Below are 23544 nucleotides of genomic sequence, written 5' to 3'. Positions count from 1 at the left end.
ACATCTTAGCACTGTACTGAATGTTTGTGATGTTATTTCGGCACTGTATTAAACCAACTCGTTATGTTCTAGGTTATTTTTAGTGAGAGGTTCAGCACAGTTAATTTAATAGTTAGAGCTTGTTAGCTGTTTAGGCCGCTCCGTAAACAAGTATTACGTGATGAAGTTTTTTCCTGGTAAGACTTATCAATAATAGTTAAACACATTGCCGCTAATGTGACAATGAGAACTGCATCTCGTCACAACTTTAAGAAGAAAAATTAAAGCCTTCGGTAGCACAGTAAAACTGGTTTTCAGTATTCGGAAAAACATAACAACTACCTACTTCTAGGATGTCAAGATGACAAAAAAAATGTATGGGAGGGAAATTGTTTGGGTCTCACACGCAACACTTGTCTGTCTGAATGCGTCACTCGAACAGGAAATTCCAAAACTTTAGAAACACAGATTTCAGTTTAGCATTAGCATCGATAGACATATTTTACGGAGACGCCTATATGCATATTTGATACGAGTCGTAACTTAATCATATATTTGGAACTGGGTTCCATTTACCTTTCATTATGAATGGTGAGTTGATATTTTAAAACTCTTTGTAACAGTTAGTTTAAAACACCGCCTATCAACCGCTTGGCAGCCCAACAAGGGAAATGGGTGCAGTTACGTGGGTACAACTTTTCTTTATAAAAAAAACAATTCGGTTGCTGTATTGATCACTGAAGAAAATTCATGTCTTGCAAGTAGGACATTGGCTTGAGAAATCTGGTCTGTACTGAAGTAACCTGCAACTTTCTAGACTCAAGACGAATTGTCAGAGGCCACAAAAAGGTCTTTACCTTAGAACCTGCAAGTTAGGACTTCTGTAGCTCTGCAGGTGCTATAATTGGCAGATCAGACGTCCACTGAAATAACAGTGTGTGTTGAAGCTGTATCTGGGTTATTTTTAAGAAGATAATTATTTGTAGTAAAGCAGAATAGAAAGTGAGTAAACGATACTTTGTAATAATTCCAATTGCAGGTGCTAAGTTTTGTGGGACTCACGTACATAACTATTTGCCTCTTTTCTTCATTGAACATAACCGCGGTAGAGCATGAGTGATGACATTTACACCGTCCTGTATGTTTAAGATAAGGATCCAGCAACATTTTTAATGCAACTCTATGGCCTGCTGAATGTATAGTTCTGACTGTACCATAGCATTGGGAAGCTTCACCTAACCTTAGTAGCGTTTGTTTGCTGTTTTAGTTTGAGTGAGCTAAATTATCTTAGTTTGCTTGTGTACGTGTACAAATTCCTGTATGTGATGCAAGCAATACAGTTCAGTGGATGTAAAATAAAGTAATTCTGCTAATTTTACTTATTGGACATTAATAAAGGTAAAGTTGGTGAATGTCCGGAATAAGAGTCTGGTATAAGCAGTTTTGTCAACTAGGTAAACCACTAGCTAGAAATGCTTGTTTTCAGGGACGACCCAGTAGCAGTCTCTGATTAAGTAGCTTGTTCAGAGTTACATAGTAGGCAAACTGGGGACGTCAAACCCTGGCCTAAGTATAGACCAGTGAATAATACCACCAGTTATGTTTCTTATCTTATGTGCTAGATTGTTAGCAGTGAAAGAAATCTGGACAAAGACTAAAATAATTGGTGTAACAAGGGCCCAAACACAGGGACAGATTTTAAATATTGCTCTTATAAACTTAGAAAGTTGCTAGAATAATAGTATGTATGTTAGCATGCATTTTCTGAAGAATATGAAATGTGAAACTCAAAAGTATATCACTATTTAGTGACTTCAGTCCTCATTAATTTGCCAGAAAACCACAAATTTTATGAGGAAAAGATCAAAAATATAAGACAAAAATCTGGACATTCTGTGAAAATCTAGACAGTTGAGAGGTGTGGGCACTGTATATAATAAAATTCTGTGTTGGGTTTAAAGGACGGCCGCGGTGGTGCAGCAGTTAGCGTTGTCACCTCACAGCAAGTGGCTCTCCGGTTTGATCTTCGGCTGAGGTGTCTTCTGTGCGGAGTCTTCATGTCCTCCCTGTGGTCATGTGGGTTTCCACCGGGTGCTCCGGGTTCCTCCCACACTCCCAAAGACATGCTGCAAGTGGATTGGACACACTTGTTACTACTCAGCCAAGCTCCTTGTGGTCCTGCAGAGTGGTGCTAGCAGCAGAGAGGTAAAAGAGCGACTGCTAACCTGATAAAAGTGTTTTTTTTTTTCCTGCTACTACCTGGGCGACTGTTCAATCTAGCTAAACTGCAAGTATTTCTGCTTCTTGAACTGTTTTAAACTGTTTAAAGTTGTTTTTGCACCTGCACTTTTAAAGTTTGTCAAGTGTGCTAGCCTGTGTTACATATTTATTGCATTTTCCTGCTATTTGTTGCAAAAAAAAAAAACAAAAAAAAAAATATCCTTGTTTCCCGTCTTTCCGGACCTAGAGTAGTCCAAATACAGGCTTTGCTGTATTCTGGACTTTTGGAAAGTTCCTGTGTTGCCCATTTTCTTTCTTGGATAAAGGGAGGCTTCTTTGTTCACCAGTGGCAGTGGGGAGCTTAGAGCAGCCTATCTATCCCTGGAGGAGTGTTCCCAGCACAAGAATCTGGTAGTCTATTGGCCGTTTTGGGCCAATTTCTAGCTCTTTCAAGTCCCCCTGTATAAAACCCGCTTTAGCATGGCTTTGCGCATAGCGCAGCATTGGGCAGCGCCGCTTAATGGGGTTTAAACCATTCTCGGTTCCATAAAGTCTGCTCTTCACTTTTTCCCTTAGAACTGATCTAGTTCTCATAATAAACACCCTATTCCTACTCTAAAGCCTGGCACTTGCTCACTAAAGCAATTATATGTCAGCACTAAAAAATTAAAAGCACTACACCCTCACAAACTCCCCTTGAGTACCTTGTTCCCCATTGGCCCTTTTTTTCAATTATAAAGGAATTCCCAATACTATTCTAGCATGTCCAAAGGTCAGTTGTCAATCTCCTCTCCTTTCCAGCTGGTGAATCTGGGAATCTTGAGGCAATGTTACAACTGCCTCATGTACACAGACAACCCTCTCCTCCTCCAAACAAATTCCAACACATGTGAGAGATGCAACCATATAGCCAAACTGGAGGCTAAGCTGTCTCAACTCAGTACTGGCGTAACCAGTCAGGAGGAGAAGGAAACCACACTCACTACAATTCCAGTCTCACATAGACCTACCACGACAGCAAACCAAACACATAAACACACAAAACATACTCGAGGCTCTAAATAAAAATCTGCCTAAGCAGCAGAGACCTCCAAAGCAGACACCCAAGCAACCGCTACCCCAAAACAAAATACGTGCAACACATAGCTCACAAAGCCAGTGTGCCGAACAGTCACAGCTCTTAAGGCTAAACAACACACCTGATACACTTGTAATAGGTGACTCTATCGTCAGGCACACTGACGTCCCGCTCACCAGGCTGAACAAGGAGAAGGTCACAGTGAGCTGCCTGTCGGGCGCTAGGATCCGCCACATAACACAAGCACTCGGGTCACTCCAAGGCAAGTACAAATATGACTCGGTCATTGCTCATGGTGTGAATGACCTGAGATGTACCTCCCTGGACTACATGAAAAGAGACATAGAGGAGCTCTCTGAGCATGTAGCCCAGGCCGGTATGACCCTGACCTTGAGTAGTATCTTACCCTCACCAAGAATGATGCCACAGTATGAAGACAAGGTGATCAATTTCAACAATTGGCTTAAGTATTGGTGTCATTCAAAGGGGATCCAATGCCTGTCAGCCTGGGATGACATGCTCGACAAGCCACGATGCTTTGCTAGGGACGGCTTGCACCTGTCACCCCTGGGCTTTCGGATATTGGCAAAGGCTGTTGCCACCTCCATAGTGCCTTTTTTAGGCAAGGCTCAAAAGACAAACCCACCTCCATAGGTATCACAAGGGATAAGAAACTAAGAGTAATGCTACTCAATGCCAGAAGTCTAAACCTCAAGATGCATGCACTCAAAACTCTCCTTAGCATGGAGAACACTGATATCTGTGCAGTAACAGAAACCTGGTTCAAGGCTCCCGAGAGCACCCCAGCACTACCAGGTTATACCTCATACTACGCTTTTCGGCCCCAAAACTTGGACCGAACCACAAAAGGAGGGGGGAGTATTAATATTCATCAAAGATACCCACACCTCCAGGTTGGTGGCACAGCAAGAAGCATCAGAGACTATCCATGTGCAACTAACAGTGGGTAAAACTGCCTTCCAGTTTATAGCCTGCTACAGACCACCCTCCCAAACCCAGGAACCCCACTCGGCCTTCCTGAGAACACTGGAAAATATGAAGGTTTCTCCAAATACCATTATATTGGGCGACTTCAACTACCCAAACATAGACTGGGAGCATTACTCTAGCTCCAACACCCTAGCCCAAAGGTTCCTAGAATTTATAAACTCAAATGCTATGGAACAACTTGTTACCACTCCCACAAGAGGGGAAAACATATTGGACCTGATCATCACCAACATGGGGACTCTATGCTCCAGACCAGAAGTGTATCCCTCACTGGTAAGATCAGACCATAAACTAATCTCACTGGATATTCACATCCCGACCCCACCCCCTGCCCAGAAAACCACAGTGAAAAACTTCCCTAAAGCAAATTTCACACTCCTCAAAACCGAGGTGGAATCCTTCAAAGCCCCCGGGCCTGTGGAAAATACGGCCCAGACCGCAGAATCCTTTATAAACGCATTCTATGAACACCTTCAGGAATGCATGGATCATGCAATCCCAAATAAAACCAAGACCCAATACTCCAAAGGCAGACGTCCTGTCTGGTGGACCCCAGCCGTAAACAAACTATACAATAGAAGGAGGAAGCTACTACATGATGGAGCAAAATCCCAAAAAGGGAAGGCATCTCTGATCAGTATTAGCAAAAAACTACGGGCACTCATAAAATCATCTAAGGCCAGCTTAGAGAGAAAAATTGCACAGGACACTAAGGATAATCACAAGGCTTTCTTTAGTTATGTTAGGAACCTGAGTGGTAATTCCTAGATATGCTCAGAATTAGTCCAAAATGACAAAAAATACACCAAACCCACAGACATTGCCAACATCCAAAAAGAGCTAAACCCAAACATAAAACTACTGTTCACTCTCAGCCTTACTACAGGATATGTACCCAAAGACTGGCGTACAGCAACAGTGGTCCCTCTCCACAAATGTGGTGCCTCAACAGATCCTAGAAACTATCACCCCATAAGCCTTACTAGCTTGGTCTGCAAAGCTATGGAAAGGATCATCATGGACCTCATAAATAAAGATATTGGGGACCTACAGACACTGGATCCTACCCAGTTCGGCTCTGTTAAGGGCAGATCCTGCCTCTTAAACCTGGTCATTTTCTTTGAAACAGTCACCAAGGCCATTGACAAGGGGAAGGTGGTCCACACAGCCTACTTGGACCTCGCAAAAGCCTTCGATACAGTACCCCACTTGGGCATTATAGATAAGCTCACCAGCTTAAATATAAACCCCTATGTCACTAGATGGGCTGCAAACTGGCTCAAGGACAGAACCCACATGGTTAGAATTGCTGGAGCCATGTCAGACTCCAAACCAGTTACAAGTGGTGTCCCACAAGGCTCAGTCCTGGGACCTCTCTTATTCGGTATATATTTCTCGGAGGTACAGGCCAACACGGAAGGACTGTGGCTGACCAAGTTCGCAGATTACTGCAAACTGGGCGCCATAATCAACTCTCCAGCTGACACAAGCATCCTCCAAAAGGGCCTCATAGAAACAGACAACTGGTGCCAGAGCCATGGCCTCAAGCTAAACGCCAAAAAGTGTATAGTCATCCCCTTTGGCAAAAACAAAGTGCCCACAAATTACCACATAGGTGGTAATCCATTAAGTACGGAAGAAGTAATTGGGGACCCTAGTTGATAGCAATCTCTCATTTGACAACCACGTGGCCAAAGTGATTAGAAAAACTTTTTATATAGCCCACCTAATCATGAAGGGATTCAAATCTAGATCAGGGGAGGTCATCGTGCCTCTTTACTCATCCCTCATCAGGCCCATAAGTGAGTACAATGCCCCTTTTGGGATGTACCTCACCAGACACCTGCAGCAACTGGAAAGACCCCAAAAGTACCTCACCAAGAGGATCAAAGGGCTCAAACAGATGCCATATGCTGCCCGGTTAAAGAAACTCCAGCTCTACTCAGTGGCATACCGCCTGCTCAGAGGCGATCTGTGCCTGACGTATAAAGCCATGTCCAACCCAGATTTAATGGACATGCTGCACGTCAGAAAATCCAAATCCCATCGAGCTACACGCTCGAGAGACTTGAACCTCAGCACTGAAATAAATAGGACATGCTGGAGGGACAGATTCATAACCCAGAGGCTCCCTTCACTCTGGAATAAAATCCCAGTCCAGGTTAGGCAGAGTCCCTCATTGACTCTCTTCAAGAGGAATCTTGATGAGTGGATGGGAGATCGTAGGTTTACCCTGGGTATCACTTCTGTGTCACTGATAGACAGAGGCACAGTATACTAACCTAGAAAAAGGGCATAGCAAAATTAATTTAAAATGGGTGGCGAAAGCCAAACACACTCTGGCTAGGCATATAAATGCCCTAGGGCAAATAGCCTAGTATGAACCTATAAAGTTGGCCCTAGGTGTGAGTGCGTGCGTGTGTGTGCCTTCCGTGGAAGGTTGGACACTGGGCTGGCAACTTGACACCATAAAACTCCACTGCCAATCATGAGCGGACAAGGTGATCTGCTGTGGCAACCCCTAAACGGGAAAAGCCTAAAGAGAGACTCTAGTGGCTGTTTATATGTGTAATAATGTCACTTTGTTACTGTAATACAGAAGTGGTAAGTTGTTTGGATGAAATTAAGCTGTGGTTCGCAGTATATTGCTCTGTACTTACACTATTGTAATTGACATTTGTACAGTGCTTCATTTAATTGATAGGATTGCACAGCTAAAACTGTCTACGAGTCTTTGTTATTCAAGTTTCCCACTGATTGAATCTCTCCCCATCTGCCACATTGCTTAGTTACTGCTGTGTGACATTTGAAGTTGACCATAACAGAATGTCTGATGGGGTATGTGACGACCCTCCACTGGACCAGTAATCAAGGAACCTCAATCCATACCACTGGCAATAGTGGGGGAAGTTCACTGAAAGGATGACTAGTACACACACAGTATTTCCAGATGCAGCTGTCTGCATCAAGTGCAATTTCCCTTAAGAGGGCACAGAGACCACAGTCAGTCTGGGGCTGGTTTCTGTCTCTTTCTGTGGGTCCCCATTAAGACTCCCCACTGGCACAACTATAGAGTTGAGATCTCAGCAGAGTGACCAAGCCAAGACCTCCAGCACCCTCTCTGTCCAACCAGTGGTTCGTGTCCCTGGCCAAGTAGCTGACACACACGCTTTTTGAGGTTTGATTTACACACACACACACCTGGGAGAAGCTTGCACATGCCCCCTTCTGCCCAGACTGTAAGGTAGTTTTCACTGCCACCAATCATTCCTTATCAGTCACTTTAGGGCCCTTAACAAAGGGTGTCCAATTTTACTCTGTAATATTGACACTAATGCAAATGGTAGTTTGACCAAGAGCAAGGCTGTTAGGAGTGACCCACACAGTGTCATCAAGTAAATATGCAAGTACTGTCAAAACTTACATATCTTTACACAGATCAGCCACAGTGAAAGGTTTAAATATATTTAATAAAAGGACAAGACAGTAAATTCTAAATATATAGTCACAGTGACATTAGAGTTCAAAACCACAGGAAATATTTAAAACAACATTGCAGGTCAGATTCAAATAAATAAAGAAAAATATCTAAATTAATCTTCACTATATTCCTGACTGAATCTAAGAGAATTATACTATAGCCTAGGAACTTACTAACAGAGCAAGGCAGATGTGGTGAATGGTTCTTATTGTTGTCATCAGGTCCAAGACCGAATGAATAATGCTCTGTCTCCCTAAAAGACTTCTCAAATTAATATCTAAAATATTACTGCTGGGATAGCTTGCAGAATGACATTATTTCTGGTTATCTGACTTCTAGTTCCCAGGCCAAACCCCCCACTGCTAAAAGCTGGCAGCATTTAGCATCTACTTGTAAAGTAATTTATATTTTATTTATATATATATATATATATATATATATATATATATATATATATATATATAAAATGTTATATATTTACATCTTATAAAGTAATGTAATTTCAGATATTTTTCTAAAATTTGCTAGACTGAGGTTACCCCTTGTATCCCAGTTTCCACTGTTAAAATATATACATTTAAATAGTTACAGTAGTGCATGTAGATTTCTGTTCTCTTCCAGTAGGGCACACTGTAGGTACATGTTAACCACATCACTTTTACAAATACTTTTTCAACACAAACATCTGTACAGAACAGTTTGATATACACATGACATGCATTTCTAATACATTTGTAACACAAGCATCTTGTATAAATTATTTTGATATTCACCAATGACATATTATTTACAAAATTCCAGCTAGTTGTGCTGGCAGTATCTCCTTTCATGACAGGGTGCTGCCTAGAGAAAAAGTGAAGGTTTCTCTTCTGAGCAATTTTGAAATAAACTAGTGTTTTTTTTAACTTCTCTAAAAACAACTCTGTTTCAGCCCCATTTTTTCACCTATCCCACCAAATGTAAACACTGAACTAGAAGACTTTTCCCATTCAAACAAGCCCAGATGTTTTTTATATAATAGAGCTACAGACAAGGTTCCCGCTAATATGCCACTTAACACCAGAGATGACAGAGTGCTCTGCTTGTTTGTATTTGTCTGTCATATTTTTGTCAGACTTTTCCTGTATGAAACACAAACCAACACAAGGGCCAAGTGAACAACCAAGGCTCAAAAATAATAAAAGTTCACTATACACTATAGAAGACTCGAAATTTTAGGGTAGTGTCTTTTAATATCCGCCTTGTATCAAAACTTCCTCAGAAATGGTACTACAGTTTCCACAATGCATTTAAATATACTCCTACCTCTTTAAAACAATCAATTACTATAGTATTGTTAACCCCCTAGTTTTCTATTAGCTAAATAACACTAAATTAACATGTTGTGGTCTGTCAGCTCCTAATTTTATTTGCCAAAAAACTTCTCTCATCTCCACCAGATTCTTGTTCTAAAACTGTAAAACAAAACTTGTTAAAAGCCTTACAGATGCTAGAGTGTTTGTACAGAGGGTTGTTTGTATCTTTCTTTTTTATTGCGCTCAAATGTTCTTTAATCATATCCTTTAATTTCGTAGTTGTCATTCCAACATAGAATGAATCACAATTTGAACACAATGCAATGTATATAACTCCAGTCGAATCACAATTACTATCTAAATAAACATCATAAGATAAATGAGACAAAATAATAAAAGACCCTTCATAAATGAATATTACTTTCAAAAATTTTCTTCTCTATGTCCCATTTTAACTCTACATCTAAAAATTCATTTGATACCCACTGGAACTTAAGGTAAAATTCAAAAAAATCAGAAGTAGTATTTAAGCTCTTAGTAACGTTTTCCATGTCAATTTGCCTTTGATTATAAAAATCAAATCATCCACAAATTTGTTGTAAAAAAAAAAAAAAACTATATTAATGAATTCCTTTACCTTGGGTAGAATTTCATTCTCCCACCAACCCAGCACCAGATTCGCATATGCTGGGGAAGTTGTCACACCCATTGCAGCTCCCCTTATTTGTCTATAATATTTATCATGAAACAAGAAGAGCTTACAATAAACTTCAACATCATTCCCTCTCATTTTTGCATATTTATACAAATAATCTCTTAAAAACTCTACTCCTTCATTATTCGGAATTGATGTAAATAAACAATTGTAGTACTATTTCTGATGAAGTTTTGATACAAAAGCGGATATTAAAAGACACTTTGCTAAAATTTCAAGTCTTCTGTGGTGTATAGTGAACTTTTATTATTTTTGAGTTTTGGTTGTTCAATTGGCCCTTGTGGTAATTTGTGTTTCTTGGTTTCTTTGTTCCACCGATGGCTGGTTCTGCAGAAGACTTGTTAATGGAATTATTGGTGCATCCTGTACCTGGTACTCAAGACAACCTTGTGTTACAATTATTGACTTCAAGACACTCAAAAGAAATTACTAAGTCTTCTACAACAAATGCATACCGATGGAGGTACCAACAAAAAAAGTTATTCTGATCTTTCTAGTGATTCTATTGATGACACTGAGACTGTGAGGCATTTTCCTGCTGGTAACAGCAATATTGATGTTGATGCTTTTGCTGGGACTTACAATGATGTGAATTCAGCGTTGAATACAAACTTCAATCCATTCACAGTCAGTGGTAACTGTGAAGATGTTAATTGTGCTGAAATAGACATAGACAATACCCTAAACAAAATGGAAAAATGCCTGAAAAAATATTGTGCTGTTATGCTTGAAAATCAATACTTTGTTAGTTGTATCAAAACACGTATTGTGTCGAAGGGCTTACATGTTTTCAAAGTCCTGAATGGGGTTAACAGTAATGATTTATTTTATAAGGAACTGGTTCAGTTTTTTTAATAATGTGGGCTTGGAGTTCATGAAGTTAATCATGAAAAAGAATAATGAGTTACTAGTAGAACTAAAAAAGGGCAATTAGAAGAATGGGACACAGAGATACAGCAATAACTATTAAATTCTCCTGAAACAAGGCATTTGTATGGCTGTATGTTGTCAGGGGTGGATTGTTTTGAGAAAAGCATCATTAACCGTAAATTGAAGAAAGTGCAACGTGATTGGGAAGCTTATCAATCCAATACAGCCTATATTTGGTCTTTCTCACATCCTGATAAACAGTTACAAAATAAGATGAGAACTGGTAACTATAAAGATCTATTTTGTGGACCCTTTAAATATACAGCTAGAGAGGAGAATTGTTTGTGGACCCTTTAAATATACAGCTAGAGAGGAGAATTGAATTAACCAATCAGAAGGCTGGCCAGAGCAGACGTGCATAAACAAAGGTGGAAATCACACTTCAGTACAACGCGAGCCCAGGCGCATTGAAGTACAGGCAGAAGTACATCATGATCCCATTATTTATGAAAAAGAGTATCCTCCTTTAGTGAATGAAGCTTCTAATGGTTCGGTAGTCTTAGTAGAAGCTTCAGAAATCAATGAGGAGCCAAACAACTTTGATATGAGAACAGGGGGAGGTCAGCAAACAGCAGAGGTCTCCAACCAGAACCACACAAAGGTAAGACAGAAGTAAATTCCTTGCTGAAGGGAAGGTTTAAAATATTTAATTTGAGTAACTTTCAATTATTTATTTATTTATTTATTTATTTACATTTGTTGACGGGGAGTGTCCGACTGGACGTAGGTCCATTTTCAGCGGAGGCCTGGGAGAAATGCTCCACAGTTAAAATATACAGACAGTAGTTACATTAGATTTACATAGCAATTAACAATTTGATCAACACAGCAATTAATTACAAACATAGTTACAGATGAACATAGTACATCAGTAGATGATTAGAATCTTTATAATCTGCGAAGTACATAACAGACATTAACAATTGTTACAATAAGAAGTTCCTGCTGTATAATAAGTAGTTAGGCTTATGAGCATCCGAGGTTGCTATAATTAAGGTAGTTAGTGGGGTGGAAAGAAAGGTAGTGGGTGGATGGGGTGGGTGATATTAGAGGGGGAGTTGCAAGGGCATAGCCAGCATGTTTTAGGTGCGCTTTTAGTAAAGTTTTAAAGTGGGTGCATGATGGTATGGAGGTAACTGTGGGGGAGTTCCAGAATTTGGCTATGGTGCAAGAGAATAGTGCTTCTCCAGAAGAGTTATTGGCTTTAGTGACCTGCAAGTGATTTTTGTTGCTGGATCTTAGTGGTCTGGTGGTGTGATAGGGTTGGAGTAGATTCTGGAGGAATGGGACTTTTAGTGGATGATTTACTAGTTTGTAGGCGAGTGTGAGTTGATACCATTGAAGGAGGTGAGGAAGTTCAAGCCAGCCCAATTCAGCAAGTGAGAGACAGTGGTGACTATGGTAGGATGCCCCTGTGACAAATGTGGTGATTTTGTTGTAGCAGGCCTCGAGCTTGTTTAGATCGCATTGCCTTAGGTTGGTATATACTGGAGAGGCATAAAGTAGGGTGGAGATAAGGTGGGAATTTGCTACTGAAATCTTTGCTGTTTTGGTCAGAAGTTGCTTATTTCTGTGTAATGCTTCTAGTTTTTTGTGGACTTTTTTTATGGTCATGGATATGTGAATGTCATATTTTAGTTTGTCTATTTACACTCCTAGCAGTTTGGTGTGTTCTGTTGGGTGTATAATGGTGTTGTCTTTTCTGTGATGTTAAAGTAAATTAAATTAAATGACTCTCATCTCTCAGTACTGGGTATGGGCTTTGGGTTTATCCCTAGCCATAGATCCAATTAAAGTACACCCTTTTACAGTTAGAAATGTACACAAGGAAGTTGAACTTGGCATTATTCTCAAGAATGTGACTTTGAATGACAGTTTGAAAAGGCCTTCTACTTTTAACCTTGCATTGCACTTTACTATAGAGAATTTTGAAGCATTTTGTGAAAGGGATATTAGAGTGTTTCTGAACTGTAACAATGTTAAGTCGTATTACAATTTAACTTATGCAGAACGTAATGCTTTAAAAGAATTAAGTAATGGCAAAAGTTTACGTTTCATGAAAACTGACAAGTGGGGGTGGGCTGGTCATTATGAATAATTACGACTATTATATTGCACTGGAAATGTTAAGTAATAAAAACTAATATCAGGAGGTTTCTATTAACAAAATCAAAGTAAAATACAGGTATGTGTATAACTTATTGGAAGATATGTTATTGTATAATGAAATAAATCTTGAGTTGTACAACTATTTGTATAACAAGTATCCACATATTGGAGTTTTATTTGGGATACTGAAAATTCATAAAGACCTGCCCCCCCCCCCCTTTTAGGCCTATTGTGTCAGCAGGGGGTAGTATTATTGAAGGAATTTAAATTTTTTTTAGATTCAGTATTTAATCCTGTTGTACAAAAATTGACATCTTATTGTCAAGATTCATGGGACTTTTTGAAGTCGTATTAGAAATTTTTCTTTGACTAATTCAGAAAACATTAATGAGCTAACACTTGTTACTGTTGACATTGTTTCTTTATTTACATCAATTCCGAATAATGAAGGAGTAGAGTTTTTAAGAGATTATTTGTATAAATATGCAAAAATGAGAGGGAATGATATTGAAGTTTATTGTAAGCTCTTAGAAATTGTTTTAGAAAATAATTTCTTCTTGTTTCATGATAAATATTGTAGACAAATAAGGGGAGCTGCAATGGGTGTGGCAACTTCCCCAGCATATGCGAATTTGGTGTTGGGTTGTTGAAAGAATGAAATTCTACCCAAGGTAAAGGAATTCACTAATATAGTTTTTTATAACAGATTCATGGATGATTTGTTTTTTATTATCAAAGGCAAAATTGACATGGAAAACTTTATTGAGACCTTAAATAGTACTTCTGATTTTTTGAATTTTACCTTACGTTCCAGTGGGTATCAAGTGAATTTTTTAGATGTAGAGTTAAAATGGGACATAGAGAAGAAAGTTTTTGAAAGTAATATTCATACAAAAGGGACTTGTTCAAATGCATACTTCATTGTTTAAGTAATCATCCAAGTTATGTGAAACGTAACATACCTAGGGGACAATACATAAGGGCTTCCCGTATGCTCAACAGTGATGTAGTATTTGATAAAGAAATAAACTTCATTACGTCCTTGTTTATTGACAGGGGTTATCTGGTAAAATTATTGGAAGATACAGTTGAGGATATTAAAAATAAGAGATGCACACATTTTATGCCTTTACTGATGCATGGTTTTGACAAAAAAACTAGTACAGAAGATAAAAGAAGTAATAACCAAGTCCCACGTTGTATGGTTTATATGTCTATAGACGCTCCATTTATTAAGAAAATAAGTGACAATTGGAGAATTATTAAAGGGCACAGGGAATTGAGATTGATTTTAGGCAGTGTTCCCAAATTTGCTAGCATAAAAAATTATAGTTTAAAGCAACTGCTTGAAAGATCAGATACAACTACAGGAAGCACATTAAATAACAATAGGAAGAAAAGAACATACAAATGTAACAAATGCAATATTTGTAGGTACATTTACGAAGTCTTTATTATTTTGACTCCTTTATCTTATGATGTCTATTTAAATAGTAAATGTAATTGCGACTCTACTGGAGTTATATACATTGCTTTGTGTTTAAATTGTGATTCATTCTATGTTGGAATGACAACTAGGAAATTAAAGGATAGGATTAAAGAACATTTGAATGCAGTAAAAAAGAAAGATACAAACAACCCTCTGTATAAACACTCTAATATTTGTAAGGATTTTAACAAATTTTGTTTTACAGTTTTAGAACAAGTAAACTATAACAAGAGAGGTGGTGATTTTAAGAATCTGATGGAGATGAGAGAAGTTTTTTGACAAATAAAATTAGGAGCTGACAGTCCACCAGGTTTGAATGAACATGTTAAAGTGTTATTTAGCTAATAGGAAACTAAGGGGTTAATATTAGTATAATAATTGTTTGATTGTTTTATGCATCATGTGATTGTTTTAACGATGTTTTATGCATCATGTGATTGTTTTAATGAGGTAGGAGTATATTTAAATGTGGTGTGTAAATTGTAGTACCATTTCTTTTTTTTTTAAAACAAGTTTATTGTTTTTAACATACAAAATAAATATCATAACAATCTTATACAAGCAGTTAAAATATAAATAGTTATAACATTTAATAAAATAACCAAAGTATTTACAGAGACATCCACTACAAATCAAATCAATTGATTAAACTGTAATGTCTTATTATTGAAACTAAGATTTTTTAACAGGTTTTGTAAAGTATCCCATATAATATAGTAAGACATTTTTCTAGTAGTTCTTGATTTTATTGTCATCAATTCCATATGACACACTTCAATCATAACATTTTTAAATTCATTAAATGAAGGAGGAGTATCTGAAATCCAATTTCTGGTTATTATTTTTCTAGCCACTGCTAGAATAGACCATAATAAGGGAAGTTTAACTTTTTTAACACTTTTAGGAACAGGAGTGTTAAATAATATAAGTGATTTAGAAACAATGAAATTATCTGTGAAAAGGGCCTGCAAAAATCATTGATTAACTTCCAATATTCCTTCAATTTTACACAGTCATAAAACATATGTGCCCAATCAGCATTTATTTCTACATTACATCTTTTACATAAGTTGTCTTTATTATTTATTTTATTCATCATTAAAGGTGTATAGAAAGATCTATGTAAAAATTTCCAAGTAAAAAGTCTCCAATTAATGGAAGAAGTAGTTTTATAAGCAGATTCCAATATATATTGTTTATCTTGTTGTTTTGGTGATTCACCATTAATGGAAATGAAATAATTCCAATAGGTATCTAAACTGTAATGAGTTTCTTCTCTAATAATTTTGTAGTACCATTTCTGATGAAGTTTTAATATGAAAGCGGATATTAAAAGACACTATGCTAAAATTTCAAGTCTTCTGTGGTGTATAGTGAACTTTTATTGTTTTTGAGTTTATATAATTGTTAATTTTTACCTTGTACAAAACATTGTTTGTAGAAATGATTTGCTGTCTGTTAGTTGTTTCTGTTCGATTACGAGGCTTTGTATTGCTATTTTCATGACAGTGTGTCAGCACAGTATATTACAATGTTCTAACCACAGATGTGATAGGTAGATAATGAAGGAAGGATGAATGTTGTAGTCTTTCTTTCATATATATGTTTAGTGTTAATATGAGGCTTGGGCTTAGGGTTCAATCAGCACAAAACAAACAAAATACATGCTTAATTCAGCCAACTTAAACATTTTGGTTTGAAAAAACAGCACAGTCACAAAGAAATGAAACAGCTTGTTTTCAGTTTTAGCCCAAGAATAAATGGTCATTAAATCAAGCACTATTTTAGTCTGCAGTTAGTCCATAAGGTATTTGGGCTGAAGGTCTTCTCTTTTCCTGTGCATCTGCATTATAAAAAAAAAATTGCAACAGCTTTTCTGTGTGCTTGCAGTACTCATTCAAAGTGGTTGTTCTTTCACTTCGTAGCTCTTATACACAGTATTGACTTCTTTTCCACTTCAAAACTTGCAGCCTAAAGCATTCTCTCTCTCTCCCCTCTCTTTATCATCTCAGTTCTGCCGTTTTTCAGTACAGAAAACTTTGTGGAGATTCTGGGTAAACTTTCAAAACTGAAAGAACAGGAAATCTTTCTTGAAGATACAGGATCCCTGATATGGCTGTAGAGGCAGCTGTTTCCTAATAGTTGTTATAGAAATAGCTTGCTTGCCTAATTCAGGCTGTTTGTTGCACCATTTTCTGCAGTCAATGGTGTGCTTCTCTAGCTTAGGTATTATGGCACGTGTCTCTCTAGCACAGAATCACTGGTTTCAGCTCTGCTAAATGGTCTGAAAGTCGAAGATGGCACATCTGCATTTATGCGGATAAAGTCAAGATGGTGGTGGATATTGAAGTTAAAAGATATGGAAGGTCAAAGCCTACCTGGACAGTTTATCTTTTTGTCCGTTGATCCATTGTAAAGGGGCATGATCGTTCATTCATACAAAGTCTGTACCTAATAAGTAACATGTTAGGGGGATGATGGCATATTTTATGACACAGCTTTCCTTCTTTATAATTGAGTAGTCTTTCAGCAGTACTCAACTTTCTGCTGATGTAACAATTCGGCTGCCCATATCCATCTATAACCTAAGACACGACTATGTCTAAGTCTATCTTGGGAGAGATCTATGTTCACTAAGAATTGTTTGGAAAAGTCTAGAGCTATTAGTATTGGTTCTGATTATACAATGTCTCTTAATTGTCTAAAGGCTTGTTTTGCTTCACCTGTTCACACAATCTTCAAGGGAGTCTTACTCTTGATCAGGTCAGTTAATGGCCAATTAAAGGTAGCAAAGTAAAAATAAATTTATGATACTTGGAAGCCAGGCATAAGAAAGACTTGAGCATTTTTAGTGGTTGACATGGTCCAAGTTTGTACTGTTTCAACTTTCCCATTCTGTGGTTTCACTGCCCTTCAACCTACTATATACCCTGTATAGTGGACTTACTCTATGCCTAACTTGCACTCAGCTGGGTTAGTAGCACAGTTTGATGCAGATAATCTAAGACAGCTTGATCTTTAGGGAAATGGCTTTCCAGATCCACAGAAAATATTACATCATCCAGGTAGGCTACTGCGTATGTGGTATGGGGGTCTAATAATTTTGTCCATCAGTCCTTGGACTGTTGCAGGTGGTCCATGCAGACAGAACTCTTGTTGTGAAAAAATATATTTTGTGGAAATGTGGTTTGTCTTCCTTGGAATATAGGATATGAAGCAAATTTAAGACTATTTAAGTTTCCAAAGTCATTGCAAAATCTTATAGACCTTTCAGGCTTGGAAAACAATACAATGGGACTATTCAATTCACTTTGGGATTGGAGCATTTTTTGTGTTTCTCCCTTAACTACTTGGCATTACAATTCTGGTATGCAGTATGGTTTCATATTTACTTTATCATAGGCATGGGTTCTGTGTTGTGCTGAGTTAGATTAGTTCTGTCAGGTGGCTCTAAAAATATGCTTTTGTTCTCAAGTCCACATTCCTTTACTTCTTTTTCCTGGGATGTTGATTTTTCACACTTGCTCTGAGGACCTTAAGTTCTCCTGCAAACATTTATTTAGAGTAACTGTTCTGGTTTCCCTTTTCCTGGTGGTCATCTTACCTTATAATACTCTGGATTTATTTTTTCCTGCAGTTTCAAAAGGTCCTTGCTACTTTGCAAGGAACTTGTGGCAGTCCCCACTGTTGAAGTCAAGTACTATATCCTAGTTTGAATTTTCTGAAATGAGGGTTTTATGCTTTTTTTCTTTTTGCATTGTGTCTTTTGTGTTTTCACCATACATACTTTTACTATAGGCAGTATAATTTTGACCTGCCCAAGTGGTATGTAAAATGCTGTATTGTACTTGTAAAGGAGTTTGTTTTCTCTTGCCGTTTTTATTTTGCTGCATCTAGCAAGTCTTAGAGATGCCTGCCATATATCAAATCAAATAGTTTGAATCCATTTGTGGCCTTCCCTTACAACATTCAGTTCTATATTCTTTTGTAACATAGGCTAGTTCAATGCTTTAACACATCAGTTTGCAGTTGTACACAGGTGTCCTTTACTGTTTTACTTTATAATTTTGACACATTTCATGCATTACTGTTGACTTGAATGGGAAGGAGTGTCTTGGTCAGTCATGATTTCTTGGGGAAGTTATGTTCTAGAAAAAAAATCAGTTGCTACTTGTCTTTTGCTATGGACCTTGCATTGATTCTTTATAGGAATATTTTCTTAGGATTTTTTTTGCTTAATCCTTGACTACCAGGATATACTCCCAGACCTTACTTGTTTATACATCAAATAAGGACCCTGACAGTGTCCATTGTTAGTCTCTGAAATGGACTTCCACAGCAGATAAGGCTAACAAAGGGCTCATAAACACTGAGTTGGGCACTGTTTGACATTTTGGGTAAGCTGCATGGCTGTTTTCTGTGTCTGTCATAATACCAGGTCAGTTAAATTCAGCCAGAGTCTTAACTTTTGTCATATAAGTTCTGTGTTGACCACCCAAAGTGTGAATGTTTGCTAACTTTATCCCAAATGTTCTTAAAGGACAGCAACGAGATTATATTATTAAATACTCAACTTCTCTGTCCTTTTCCTCCCTATTTACTGTCCCTGCTATGAATAAACAACAATACACCATTTAAAAAAATTTAAATTGACTGTTTCTCCCAACTAGAACAGTACCTTACTGTACTGTGATGGTTTCACTTTCAACAAACTTGTATCCGGCCCAGGAAAAGCTTGCTGCAGTCTCCAGTTCATTGATGTCATCAAGGCTAATAAATACAGGGAGTTTTTGTTGAGTTCCCTCCCCAGACTGACATCATCATGACCTTCCTAAAAACCCACCCATGCTGTGATGTCACAGCTCTCTGGTTCTTCCCCTACCCATACAGAAAGTAAAGGCTAGAACAAGGGGAACAGTACATGAGTCAAGTCTCCTGCTATGAGCTCTCAATCACAGCAGCTAAACAGCTCAAATTACTCTTTGCTAGGGAAATTAGGTGTGAAGAGGGATGGGAGAAGAGTCATAGTAGTACAATTCAGGCTTTACAAAAGACTGCAATTTAGCTATTTTAAAAAGAAGCAGCAGTAAAAAGTATTTTGAAAGTCTGTTCTGTGGCATTTGCACTGCTTTTGTTTTTAAGTAGTCATTAAATGGCATGGAATGTTACTTAAAGCTAACTGACTGACTGAAAGACAGCAGTGTATGCATGTAAAATCAATGCAGTGACAGAAGTTTTAGGAAGAAAGTGGCCTGTGTGATGTAATTTTTTACAGACAAGTACTGCATTGTGGGATACCATGAGGCAGACTAAACAATCAGAATTACTTCAAGATGCCAGACCCCATATGGTCAGACTCAGAAATTACGTATAAAAATATTTAAAAAACTGTAAATAGTCCTAGAGTGGTGTTAAAATGTAGGAAACACCAAATCATGATGAAATAAACATGTTTTTTTGAGTCTGGATGCGGTTCTCCTTTAAAGACCTTGGAAATTATAACTGGCTTAGTATCTCTGTGTTTGTTCTTTGTTTTTGGTTCCTCTGTAGAGAGTAGGTTATCTGTTAGATCTGATTTTGTCACTTTCATTCATTCCTCAACCATTGTGTTTGGATCTGATCCACTGATCAGACTCGGCCGTTACTATGGCTTGCGGCTAGCTGAAACTTTCAAGCTCCTCTGTACTCACAATGCAACACCCCCTAACATAACTGATCTCATTTGCCACTTTTCACATATAGACATGAGCATTTATAGAGATAAGTGATACATTTCTTGTTAAGGCTTTTTCTCCGTAAATTATTTATTAAATACTTGTATATTTCGCATATTCTTGTTACCATTGTTGGGATTCTTTTTCCTGTAAAAACTTTCTACCTTTCTGTGATATGCTTCTTTTATACCTTTGGTGGTATTCCTTTTTCCTTTTATGTTTTCCTCCTTACCCTAAAAAAATATATATTTTATATATTCTTTGTGTTACTGTTAGCAAGAGAGTTTTTTTCACAAAATGTCTGAGAAGGGGTTTAAAAAATGCAAAGAATGTTGATTGACTTCTGTAACAGTTTTAATCTGTGTGCTTTAGCGAACAGGAGAAACAAATTAATTCTGAAAGCATTATTGCTGACCTCTTTTTCAGAAACCATATCTGGAGCTCAACTCTCCAAAACACCATTGGAGAATGCTACTAAAAATTCTCTGAAGAAATTGGGTTCTTCCACTTCATCCACAGAGCCTTCTTTTAAAAAGCAAGATTGGATCCAAAGCTGTCTGGATCCAAGATGTTTGCTACTCCTCCTAAGATGCTGTCAGATCAGAGTTCTTCAGCTCTGAAGATTCTTCCTAGGGCCTGATATTCTCCATCAATTGACCCTGTGCCTTCAAGACTTCCATCTCCTTTCCTTGAGAGATGGCAGTCCAAGTCTCCATCCATTGCTTCATCTCATTTTTCCAGGAGTCTCATGGAAGCCAATGTGGATAGAATTATGAGGAAGTTCCTCTCAGCATAAATACAAATGGGGGGTTCTCCCAGCTCTGGCCCTTTCAGGTCAGGAAGCCTTAGCTAGATATACCACTCCAGGAACAGCTCTTTCTCCAATCTGACATTTAGTTTTGGAGTCCTTGGATCACAGTCTGCTGAGACCATCTGGTTTGGATCTGAGGGTGGTATCCTCTGATCTGAAGGTTTCTCTGAGTGCACTGGCTCAGACAAGTTTGGAGCCAAGTGGCTCTTGGAGCCTTAGTGTCCCGGTCGGATCTGAGGTGTTGGAGTCAACTCCGAAGTTTTCAGAGTCATCTCTTCCTCTCAGAACTTTGGCCCTGGACAGCTTGGCTCTGGCCTCTGCCTCAGGCGGGTTGCCTTTGGGGAAAATGGAGCTGATGGGACAGAAGCATGGTTTCTCGTTTCCATTGGCTTCCTTCTGTCAGGGCAGATCTGCCTTTGAGGTAGTGGAGAAGAGTGTTCTCTGCTTCGGCAGGACAGAGGGTCTCTCAGCCCTCAAACCTACCTTCTACAGCCCATGTGTGTTTTCACCAAGAGCTTTAAGATTCAACTCCACAGGGACAGTCAGTCCATACCCTGCAGACCAGCCAGCAGGGTGTTGCCCTCTCTTCAGATACTTCCCCGGAGCATCCCACCAGGGAATTACCCCGGAAGAGAAAGTGCAAAAGGAGGCACTTAGATTACTGAGGAATCCATCACTGAAGACAAAGATTTCAGTGAAGGTGAAGGGTCCCACAGATCACCACCTGAAGACATCTGTTTTGGTGACATTCTGGAGATCCTTAAGCAATGGGGTGGTTGGTTTTGCCAAAATCCTTCCTTGGAGGAATCCGTGTTTCTGTAAGCATTTGGGTCTGGCCCGTTTCCTTCTCGGGTGACTCTGCTCACCAATGAGCTCATTGATTTGATCTCTCAGCGGGCGTGGAAGGAACCTGATGCAGATGAACCCATCCCAAAGAGACCAGACTGAATTCTGGCACCTTCAACAGGAAGGGAACACTGGAGCAAGGGAGTGTTTGTAGATGCCATGGTTGTGGCAGTGGCCATGAAGAAGGAACTTGTAGAACAAAGTTCCACTGTCCATCCACCTAATAGAAAGTCCAGGGCTTTGGACAGATTTGGGAAGCACATCTGTGGTTCAGCTACCTTTGCTGTTAGGTCATTGAATTTCCTGGTGTACTTTACAAAGTTACAAAGAGATTTGATTAAGGAGCTGTGAAATACTCTTGTCCACTATTGCAAAGGCTGAAGCTACTGTAGCCTCGCAGTTGGCAACCCTTCAGTCCATCTCAAACTTGTCTGTAAGGCTTAGCTCTCATGCAGCTGAGGTACCTCAAGGGCAGGGGGTTCGGGCATCTCAATAAGGAGACATGCCTAGATTTGCTTGCATGGCTTTGCAGAGCCTTCAAGTCTTCTTTTGTTAGTGCTCCTTTTGACAGATCTTCCCTCTTTGACCCAAAAGTGAAGGATACACTTTCCAGGTGCAAGAATGATGGAAAAACTCTATCTACTGCAGGACTGCATTTTTTGACCCTCCAAGGGACCTTTTCTAGGAACCAATGTGGGGGATGAAAGATGTGATTCAAGAAATCCCTGGGTCCTTTCCAAGATCCACGTGGAGATGGTTCCGCAGAGTCAAGGGGGGAACAATAATGGAAGATGCTGCCCATGCGGCAGAGGTGGCCTGCAAAACCAGACGTCTAGAGACACTTTCTCTGATGGGCCTCCTTTCAGGAACTCTGGAAGTGCCTAATTATCCACCTCTGGAGGCAGTTGGGGGTTGTTTATCCCTGCACCAGACAGCCTGGCTAGATATCGCAAACGACACTCGGGTGCATTTATTTCCAGAGGTTATACAATTCCCTTTTCCCTTCCACCTCTGACTCTACAAAATTCCCAGTGTTCTACCCAGTCAGAGGAAGGAAGCAGCAGTTCATATACAAAAGCTGCTAGAAAAAGAGTCATCGAAGAGGTCCTGTCAGACCAGGTAGAATCCAGAATTTATTAAAGATTCTGTTTAGTGCCAAAGAAAACAGGGCACTGGAGACCAGTTTTGTATATCTGCAACTTGAACAAGTCAGTTCATCACTCAAAGTTTCTGATGGTCACTCTACAGTACATACTGCCCTTTTTCTATTCACAGATGATTGGATGTGCTTGATAGACCTTCAAGATGGGTACTGTCACATAAAAATGAACAGGCTGTCTAGAAGGTTGTTATGCTTCCGGCTGGGAGATAGTAATTATCATTTCAGAGCACTGCCCTTTGGCCTCACCACAGTCCCCATGGTATTCACCAAATACATGGCAGTGGTAGCAGCTCATTTGAGACTTCAAGGATTCTGCCTGTTTCTTTATTTAGATGACAGGCTCATTACCACCCTGACTAGGCATCCACTCATATCAGAGGGGAAATCAGGTACTTCAAGCTTGCTCCCTTCTGGGGACCACGGTAAACTACAACAAATCTCAGTTACATCCAACACAAAGACTGGAATTCATAGGAGCACATTTCAATACAGTATCTGCGACAGCTTCACTTCCCTTAAACAGAGTCAAACTTTACGATTCCAAGTTGCAAAAATTCAGAATGCCAAGATTTCATCTCAACTAATTCTTCAAGCCTTGAGTCAATGTCAGCAGCCATAATTCTTGTCCCTCTGGTGAGATATATTAGAATTCTTCAGTGGATGCTAGCATCCCAGTGATCAAGTCTTTATTATTAGATGTCAGT

General features: G+C 38.9%; 1 protein-coding gene across 4 annotated transcripts in view; it reads left to right on the top strand.

Annotated features, from left to right (window-relative positions):
- The first annotated feature begins 263 nt into the window (after positions 1 to 263).
- The window catches only part of LOC122788049 (proto-oncogene c-Rel-like), a 2508512-nt gene continuing 2485231 nt past the window's right edge, over positions 264 to 23544 (top strand). Inside the window, exon 1 of one of the 4 annotated variants that reach the window (XM_044054981.1) lies at positions 264 to 570. In XM_044054981.1, coding sequence (XP_043910916.1) covers positions 564 to 570 — 7 coding nt within the window. In that variant the 5' untranslated portion in view covers positions 264 to 563. The remainder of the gene's footprint in view (positions 571 to 23544) is intronic. The other 3 variants (XM_044054994.1, XM_044054987.1, XM_044054974.1) reach the window with 3 other exon arrangements.

This window comes from Protopterus annectens, chromosome 1.part2, assembly GCF_019279795.1.
Source record: "Protopterus annectens isolate FY-2018-M chromosome 1.part2, PAN1.0, whole genome shotgun sequence".
Classification (NCBI taxonomy): domain Eukaryota; kingdom Metazoa; phylum Chordata; order Ceratodontiformes; family Protopteridae; genus Protopterus; species Protopterus annectens.
The sequence above is the reverse complement of the archived record's forward strand: the minus strand, read 5'-3'. Positions and strand labels throughout refer to the sequence as shown.